General features: G+C 52.2%; 1 protein-coding gene across 1 annotated transcript; it reads left to right on the top strand.

The window, feature by feature from the left end:
* The first annotated feature begins 1609 nt into the window (after window positions 1–1609).
* On the top strand, window positions 1610–7013 carry ATOX1 (antioxidant 1 copper chaperone). The gene is made up of 4 exons (XM_074838812.1): window positions 1610–1745; window positions 2976–3051; window positions 4863–5020; window positions 6786–7013. The coding sequence occupies exons 1-3, from the start codon at window positions 1740–1742 to the stop codon at window positions 4994–4996; spliced, it is 216 nt and encodes a 71-aa protein (XP_074694913.1). The 5' UTR covers window positions 1610–1739; the 3' UTR covers window positions 4997–5020; window positions 6786–7013.
* The last annotated feature ends 2614 nt before the right edge of the window (window positions 7014–9627 follow it).

The raw sequence follows: 9627 nt of genomic DNA, 5'->3' as shown, positions 1-9627 counted from the left end.
TGAGACCAGTGACCCAGCACAACAGCCGTCCAAAATAAACTCTGCCGGGGAGGATCCTAGACACCCCCAGAGCAGTAGGGGACAGATATTTCCTCTTTTATAAAAAGGTCAGTACAACAACAGGGTCCTATGCACATTAAAACGAATGCCCTCACGCCCTCCATGCAATAGAAACTTGCTAGAAAAGGCATTCACATCATCTTTGGCTCAGTCTTCAGGGACTCAGCCTGTTCAGCATCAACTCAGTGCGAGGGGAAGGGTTAGCCAAGGCCAGCCGACATCCCAGGATGCAGCTCCCGTTGGTGTGGTAGCAAATAACCAGAAACACCCCAGTTATTCTTTCTGCCACAGTTTCTTAACAGGGAGACGCTGAAGCCCAGCACGTGGTCAGGAAGTGTTGTCCCCCACGCAGCTCTGCCAGCTCTTCTCAGCCCTGACGTACATCACTGACTCCTTTTCTGGTTACCCGCAGCCTGCCAAAGCACCGGAGCTTCTCCCAGCCCCCACCACAGCCGCCTCCACCTTGACTCAAGTTTTTAAGAAAGAGATCCATTCTCCTTCAGAGACAAATAGCCAGGGGAAAAAAACCCCAACAAACGACCCCAAAGCAGACACGTAAACATTCTCAGGGACCCGCATCCTTTCTCTCAACCTACTCTGAAGCAGAAACCCCCCCAAACCTCTCTCGTTCAATAATCCAGTCTACCAGAGCTCTCCTAAGCGAGTAAATCTCATAACCTCAAAAGACAGAGAGGAACAAGCTTTCTGAAGCAGCCCTGCCAACCCTCGTGCCTCTTGCCCCATCTTTATGACTCTTCCCACCTTCCTCCCGCAGCCGCTTTGTCGCTGTGCCAATCCTTAGCCTGTAAAGCAGGTGGGCAGAGCACCAGGCAGGGTGCTGGCAGCTGTTAGGGAGCCACTCCAAGTACAAACTTTCTCCACCACTTTCTCCTTAACCCTTTCTGCCATCTCGTGCTTTCCGATGGCCTCACTCCCACCTCGGGCTTCATCCTAACCTGGACAGCATCATCGGTCCAGCCACAGCCCCGGCGCATCTCCTCACAAGGGGTGGCAGTACCAGAAAAACGGTTAGAGAAACAACCGCGAGAAGTGGGGCTGCGTTTCAGCAATGAATACTCCTAAGAATTAAATCGCTGTCCCCAAAAGGCTACTAAAACCAATTTGGTCAGTGTTAGGAACGGGCCAAAGAGTGTCCGGACTCCTGCATCCCACAGCCTGAGCCAGTTCACGTCAGGGCAAACAGAAGCCCCCAGCCCCAAACTCCTGCTGTGCTGAAACCGTCTCTGTGCAGCTGCCTCCGACCTCGCTGCCCTCCCTGGGCTTCTCTGCAGCGGATCCCCGTTCCTGGCCCACCGGCGACTTTGCAAAACCTTCTGAAACCCCGACGTCGGTGGAGCTACGGGGTCAGAGATGAAGGCGGCCGGAACGGTTCTGCCCGTCCGAGGTTACCGAGAGGGGCCGGCGTCCTCCCTGCCCGGGGAGGCCGGGCGGCGGCTGCCCCGCCGCTGCCCCGCTGTGCGGGAGGGGCCGAGCGCGGCTCCCCGGTGGGGCTGGGGCCGGGTGGGGCCGCCGGACTCGCCGCCGCCCCGGGGACGCTGTGCGGGGCCGGCGCTCAGGGCCCGGCGCTCCAGGCCCAGCCTCGGCCCTCAGGGGCCCGACGCGGCCCGCCCCTTCCTCCGCGCCGCGCTGAGAGCCGGGAGCCGCCGCCGCGCTCCGCCATGCCGGTGGGTGCCGGGCCCGGGGCGGGGGGGCGGGGGGGCGGGGGGCGGCGGCTCATCGCGGCCCTCGGCCGGCCCCGCACAGCGCCTGGGCCCGGGCCCGGACTGGGTCGGGCACCGGGGCCGAGCCGGGGGCCTGTGTGGGGCCGAGGGGGCCTTGGTGGGGCCGGGGGACATGGCGGGGATGGGCCCGTTGCCAGCGGAGGCGGCGGGGCAAGGAGGGCGCTGCCCGGCACCGGGAGGAGCTGGCGGCCCCCCCCCCCCCCGCAATCACCGGGGCCTGGGGGCATAGTCCGGCCTCCGGGAGGACGGGGGGGGCCCTGTGGCGGGAGCCCTCCCGTCCCAACGCCTCCTTCCCGCACACCGGCCCCCAGAGCACGCAGGGCATTTGTAAAATAAAAATCAAGAAAATGCTAATTACACTGGAAAATCCTAATGGGAACCGCCATTCCTGAACTGCTTTCCCGGGTGAATTGTGCCCGTGAGGGCTTTAGCCTCTGAGTGGTGGGGGGCAAAGGGTGGTTTTGTATAGAAAAAAGTATGGATTGTGGGTAACAGATAAAAAACAGCTTTACTTTTATTTTTTAAGGAAAATAAAAAGCATGTGCAAGAAAAGGAAGTTAGGATCCGTCTGGTGCCAAAGACTGAACACAATGATTAGTGTTACAGGCAAGCACGTTTATGTTGACCCAGTATCTCTCACAGCTCATGAAGGTAGCACTGGGGCCTGGGTGAAGCAATGAAAAACCAGCACTAATGTTCCTTAAATTTCAGTTTTGTTGATATTTTTATGAGTTTATTATGTTGGGGACCCACGGCCTTGTAGACGCAAGAAGAATAGGATGGGCAGGCACCAAAAACCTTGCAGTCTAAGTCAGGACAGCGAGTAGCTGGAGGGAGGACACTTGCTTCTCCTGGGCTTTCCAGGGTAAGTGGAGTGAGTCCAGCAGAGGCCCACAGAGATGGCAACCTGTGCTGACCCTGAAGGTGGCCCTGCTCCGAGCAGGGGCCAGACAGTCTCCAGGGGCCCCTAGGGTTATGCTGTGAGGGACACAACAAGGAAGGAGTACCGAGAGCTCTCGGTTTTGCTGAGGATCCCTTAGTGGCATGTGTGGACCTTTTGGTTGGGAAGGATTTGAACCCACCTCCCCAAGGAAAAAGGCAAGTGTGGAGGACGAGTGCTTATGGTGTGTTGCCCGCTGCACCCTCCCTGATCCCTCGTCTGCCTCTTTTCAGAAACACGAGTTCTTTGTGGACATGACCTGTGAAGGTTGCTCCAATGCGGTCACCCGTGTCCTGCACAGGCTGGGAGGTGAGTCAGTGCTGGGTGTGTGACAGCCAGCTCACCGGAGCAACGCCAGCTCCGGGGCAGGATGTCAGTGCCCTGGGATCCTCCGTTTTGCAAGGGTAGCGCTGTGGGTAAAAGCTGAAAGTGACTGGTTGGAAACCCCTGATCCCTGCTCTGCTCTGAGCCTGCTGCTTAGTAATGAGTTGCTGGTTGTTCATGACATGGAGAAATGTCAAGGGAGGGAGGAGCTGCCATGGCTGCAGGTGGCCGTGAATCACCAGGGCCGCATCCTGAACCCTCTGGGAGCCACACTGGTAGATCCCTGCTCGGGCTGCCAGAAGGAAGGGGTGTCCTGCCAGGTGCTGTTCCCAAGGAAACCCAGGGTATCTGTGGTGCTTCCCTGATGTGTCATCAGTGCCCACGTGTAGAGCTGTCACAGCGAAGAGCTGCTGAGCAGAGCGTTTGGTGGTTGCCTGTACAGCCTATTTTTAATACCACCTGGAAAATTATAACCCATGTCTCCTTTGAGCTGGGATTACCAAGGGAGAAGGAACTGACCCACACTCACCAGTTGTGAGGACCTGTCATCCTGCTCCCCTGTCCTCACCGAGTGAGAACAGCTTTCAGTCACCAAGGAGAAGGCCTTGCAACTTCTTCCAGACCCCGTTACCTGGCTGTGGTGATCCACTTTCTCTGTGTGGTTGTCAGCACCTCCACCACTCTTCAGCATGCTTGCCAGTATCAGCCTCATGTGATGACGTGGCAGAGCTCTCAAAGCTGAGACATACCTGCAAGTTTTGTGGAAATAGGTGGCTGGATAGAGACTTCATGTCCAGTTCCTTTCACTGGGCTAAGAGTGGCTCACCCTTACTAGCCACTCGGAAATCCACATGGGAAAGTGTCTTTTCCCTCCCTCCTCCTGTAAGCTGGTACCACCACTGAGGAAACCTGTCCTGACCCTGTCCTAACCCCTACGCTAACTGCCTCGTTAGTGACTATCCATGCTAAACCACGGCACAGGCTGAGCTGGTTGGAGATTATAGTGATTGGTTTAAACTCAGCTCATTCTGGTTGTTGCATGAGTGATTGTGTTGATCCAGGGTGGGGTGAGCAGATTTCAAGTAGTTGAGAATCAGTGCTGCCCGATGCAGATCGATAGGAGACCTGGCTTCCTTCATACCACTGCTGGCAAGATACCAGTTTAGTTTTGCTGGGTGGTGGTGGGATCAGGGGCTGCTGGCAGGAGGCACCCATACATTTGACTGATGGCCTTGGGAGCACGAATGTGTGAATCACAGAATCATTCAGATTGGAAAAGACCCTTGGGATCATTGAGTGCAACCATCAGCCCTACTCTACAAAGTTCTCCCCTACACCACATCCCCCAACATCTCATCCAAATGACCCTTAAACACACCCAGGGATGGTGACTCCACCCCCTCCCTGGGCAGCCTATTTCACTGTCTGACCACTCTTTCTGTGAAAAATTTTTTCCTAATATCTGGTCTAAACCTCCCCCGTTGCAGTTCAAAGCCATTCCCTCTTGTTCTATCGCTAATTAACTGTGAGAAGAGACCAGCACCAACCTCTCTGCAATGTCCTTTCAGGTAGTTGTAGAGAGTGATGAGGTCTCCCCTCAGCCTTCTCCTCAAACTAAACAGTCCCAGCTCCTTCAATCACTCCTCACAGGATTTATTCTCCAGGCCCTACATGGGGATTATCATCTCCCTACTTCTGCTGGTCACACTATTTCTAATACAAGGTGAGTTTTCCCCATGCTCACACCCTTTAGCTGCTTCTAGCTATGCAAGTTTTTTTTTTTTCTTTCCTTGTAGGTGTCCAGTTTGATATTGACCTGCCCAACAAGAAGGTGTGCATCAGCTCTGAGCACAGTGTTGACACCCTATTGGAAACCCTAAAGAAGACTGGGAAGAACGCTTCCTACCTTGGGGAGAAGTCTGCACAGTAGCCTTGCCCGGTGTGAGGAGGCTAGGTATATACCAGGTGTATGAAATGCTGAAGAGAGAGTTCTGAGCTTTTTCCAGCTCTCCCAGTAAAACAGGCTGTTTCCTGGGATGCACAAAGTAGGAAAGACCTGCAGGTCCAGCTTCAGCAAACCCCTCATACCGGAGAAGCAGCAGGACCACATACAGCCAGCACCATTTCTGTGGGGGACCCCTTAGCTACTCTGGAAAGCCCATGTGAACCCAACCATGGTTGTAGAGGAGAGGTAGAACACAGCCTCTGTGTCTTTCCTAGGTGAACCTAGAGCTTGCCAGAGCATATCATGCATGAAAACAAATCCCAAAGACATTCACCAGCTGACCAGAGAGAATGGTGGCCCCCAACAATACCTGGGAGGGCGGTGGGACACAAAGACCCCTGTGGGTACGTGATGGAGGGGGTTGGTTGTTAGCACAAGGACCTCCAACATCAGATTCTGTTGATATCACTGTTAATCCTCCACTAAATTCGAGGATGAAAAAAGCAGCACCCTGCTGCCCTCATGGGTGCAAAATGTTGGGTTTCAGAATAGCTCCCAGTACTCACAGCGCCTGGCTAACTGGACATCTGTCCCAAGGCAACCTGATCGTTGCAGCCTGTTGATTTTCCTAGAGTCCCAACACTATGAGGACACGTACAAAACTCTTTCCTGACTGTGAAATGTTTTTGCAGACAGGGTTCAATTTCAGTGGAAAAGAATGAAGTGGGAGGAGAGGGCTGCGCGCTCACTGCGTGTACTGTTCTTTGTCCAAGGTTATTATATTGCATCTCTTTAAGATCTTGTTTCTGTCAGTGGAGCTTTCTAATCCAATGACACACTTTTAAAATGGTCTGGTTTGATCATCACAAATACCCAGCACAGATGCACTGAAACCAGTTCATGCTGATTTAATTCCCAGTCAGTAAATTAAATCAGGGATTTACACCAGCAGGAATTAAACTGATACAAGAAAGAATCGAGCTGATACTGATGTGTGTGTGCAATAGATCTGCACTGTTTAATACTGACTTAACAGATTTAAAATCTGCAATTTGTATCATTTGAGTAAGCTCTCAATACTTCTTAGAAATTGTTTAAAATCATAGCTATGATCAAAAAATATTGCTATTTAAAACAGACAGAAACATGCTCTGAACTGATTAGTGCCTGAAATAGTTTTCAGCTCATAGTACTGACTGCAAGAGCTGTTTTCAACTTGCAGGGACTTGTGGACTATGTCTCAAATGCCTGCACAAGTTAACCATTACAGCAAAGCCAGTCTCAAATAATGTGGACATGCCCCTTTTTTCCCTGGCCCTGTGTTCTCACCACCTTCCTTACATTACGTCAGGGCAGCTAGAGAGTCAGTTCAGCTGGCTGACCTGGCAGAACATTTCTTACGATGTTTTTGTTTTTCTGTTGGATTTTAACTGAAGCTATTTCACTTATCCAAGGATCATAAGATCCAAAACAAAAGAGAGAGGTGGCTTGACTGCCCTTGCTAGTAGTTTGCTGCTAGATCACTTCAGCTGTCATGGGAAAAAACACTAAATTTAAGTTTTAGAGCACATTTCCCTTCATACGGAGTATTTTTAGGGGTTCATCTATAAAAGGAGGGAGGGAGGTCACAAATCATTGGCATAGAGCTCAGGCGGCTGGCTTTCCTTTGGCTTGTGACCGGCAGAGGGCATCTTTGTATAACATGATCTTCTCTGTGCTTTGGTATTTTTTCCATTTATTTATTTTTTTGTTTGTTTATTTATTTATTTTGCAGGAACTCAAACATGACTTCAGCAAAAAAGGTGGCTTAACTGTTTGCATACCTCCTAACTTGCTCTGACATTTGACCTTTACTACCCTGCCAGATGTCGGAAAGCAGAGGGCTGGCAGGAAGAGACAGCTTCATCTTGGGCTTTAAAAAGTGGAGAAATCTAGAGAAGGAGGTTATATGCTGTTTCTAGTCCCACAGTAAATCAAGGCGCTGCTTCTATCTTTCAGTGCATGTCTGTGTGTCTTGTGTGTCTTTGTACTGCTTTAAGTGGTTTTCTGTAAAAGAGATGGGAAACTATCTGTTACATGCAAGACAACTCTCTCAGGAAATTGCACCTGTCTTCAGAAGTTGACTGCAATCTCTGCCTGAGGGACATGTCTCAGGAGAACTAAGCTTGAATGTCACTTAGATTCGGGCAATCTGTCTTTCCATCACAGAACAGACAAATTTTCCATTTGGGATGTGAGTGCTGGGAAGAAGGGACTCTTGCAAGTGAACAAGTGTCCTTTTGAGCTAAATGGGACCACAAGGTAGAAGTCACTGGACCCCAGCAAGATGATTGAGCCCACAGGCCACCAAATTGCAAGTAGAAACAGGGAACACAGACTCAGCCTAGGTTTAGTACAGTGCTTGTTAGGGCACTGCATGACCATATAGATGTGAGGAATCATTCTGGATCGTGGGCCCAGCTCAAGACACCTGGATCAGTCCCTTCCCCTAGCAAGTGTTCCTCTTGCCCCCTTCCCTGCCCGCCTACAAAATTTCAGCCAAACAGGTAATAGCATCGTGGGGCCCTGATGCTGGGCAGGATCCGCGGGTGCTCCATGCACCCACAGACACAGGAGAACGCCTGTGCTGATGAGAAATGCAGAAGGGATGGAGGAAGGAAAGGGCTGTGGGGATCTCCAAGGCCTCTTATTTCTCAGCCCAGTGACCAGTTGTACTGTTGCTTTGCCCAGCTCCTATCCATTTAATTCAGGTTTTCAGCCCAGTGAAAGGATTGCATGTGTCTGTCCCAGTCTGCTGTCTCTCGTTTCACCTGGGGGATGTCTCCCATACCTACCAGTCACAACTGACTCCTACAGAAAGGAAAACCAACTAAAGTTTGAAGGAAAAGGTTACTCTGTATTAAGAGATTTTTCACACGTACATTGAGATTAGTTTTGACATAATTGCAATTTATTCTTTCCTGGAGTGGTTTAGAACTCCAAAGTCCATCCTTACCGTTGATGTAAAGTAAAATTAAGTGCTGGAGATGCACTTGCAGGGGCTGGAGACATTTCAAGGAATGTGTTGCAGATGCTTATTATTACTTTTTAATTTAAGGGAAGCTAAAGGATAAAAGTGTAACATTACTGCATTATTTTCTTGCATTAAAATCTCCCAGTGGCAGGAAGTTTCCAGAGCTAAGGCCCAGAACCACAACCTATTTCTGCTTTGTGCCCATGCACTCAGATGCCTGACATAACACTTCCGTGGTCCTGGGTGAATCCCTTTCCCTAGCCCCGCTCCCTTGCTGGTCTGAGCTGGTGTTTGCCAATGTTAATTATTATTTACTGCTTTCAGCTTCCTCCCAGGCATGGCCGGTGCAGCCACCAGCAGCTGGTTGCCCGGTGGCTCAGCTCTGGTGGCAGTGGGCTGGGGGAGGACGTGTGCGGGCGGTTTGGTGTGCAGCTGGATGGCACGCGGTGGCACGGCTGGCCTTGGAGCCAGCAGTCCCTGTGGCACTTGCTGTGTGCCAGACTGGCAGGCGGGACCAGCAGTGGTGTGTGTGGCCGCGGAGGAGAACTCACAGTCTGTCTTGCTGTAAACCAGGCTGCTTGTCCTTGATGTCTGGACTGCAGCTTATGCTATCCACACTGCCCCGGCTGCTCCACTCCCCACTCCCGGCTCTGCTAACTGTCTGTTTTGGTTAAATCCTGCTTATCTCTGAGCCAGCCAAGGAAAGGTTTCTACCCACAGCCAGGCAGGAGGTTCATGCAGATACATGAAGTTTCAGCACCCATCTGCAGGGCTGCAGTCTCCCACCATTCAGTGTGGGTGAAGGGGCCAGACACTGCTTTAAGCTCATCTGCTGTAAAAATGACATTGCAGCTTTGGGTGGAAATCGGCTGCAGTGACGAGCTGTGGTCACCCCGAGCTGGTTGCAGAGTGTAGTGGGAATACACGCTGCCCGCAGGGGAGAGGAGTGACCCTCCACAAAGCCTGCCTGGAGCTGGTCTCCATCCACCGGAGCAGTGATGTCCAGGCTGGGGACTCTTCCCCTCCTGGTCCCTGTCCTGGGCTTTAAGAAATGCCTCTAAGTGTCCCTCGCAGCAAGCAATCTTTACACTTGGCTGCTGTGCTCTGCCCAGTCATTAGTGTCATTTACAGCCCCTACAATTTCTCCGTGTGTGCAGCATGGCAGGGGCTGCCCCCAGCCGCTTCCCTGCGGTGTCCCTGCTGCTTGCTTTCCAATGGAGACTGTGCATGTGCAGTGTTTGTGGGCCTTCATGCCTGATGGCTCGTGGCATTTGATGGCCTGCTCCTCACTCACTGTTCCAGAGCAGAGGGGACAGAGCAGTGACAAGTCTGTGTAGGCCACCCCTCTCTGGTGCCATACCCTGGGGATGCTGATGGGAGTGAGCAGTTGGGAAAGCACCAAGGGCTCCCCTGAGTCCTGCTTCAGCCTTTCTTCCATGGCCCCAGTGCTCAGACCCTTCCACTGCATCCCTCTCCCTTTCCCCTGGCCCTGTGGAGAGGGAGCTCTGGGGTTTCTTCTCCAGCCAAGAGGAGGGAAGTGCTGTGATGGTCACTAACCCCAGCACTCCAGGCACATTTAGTGAAAATACCAATGAACTGGGAC

Source organism: Strix aluco, chromosome 13 (genome assembly GCF_031877795.1).
Source record: "Strix aluco isolate bStrAlu1 chromosome 13, bStrAlu1.hap1, whole genome shotgun sequence".
Lineage (NCBI taxonomy): Eukaryota > Metazoa > Chordata > Aves > Strigiformes > Strigidae > Strix > Strix aluco.
This window is presented reverse-complemented; position numbering and strand designations above follow the sequence as displayed.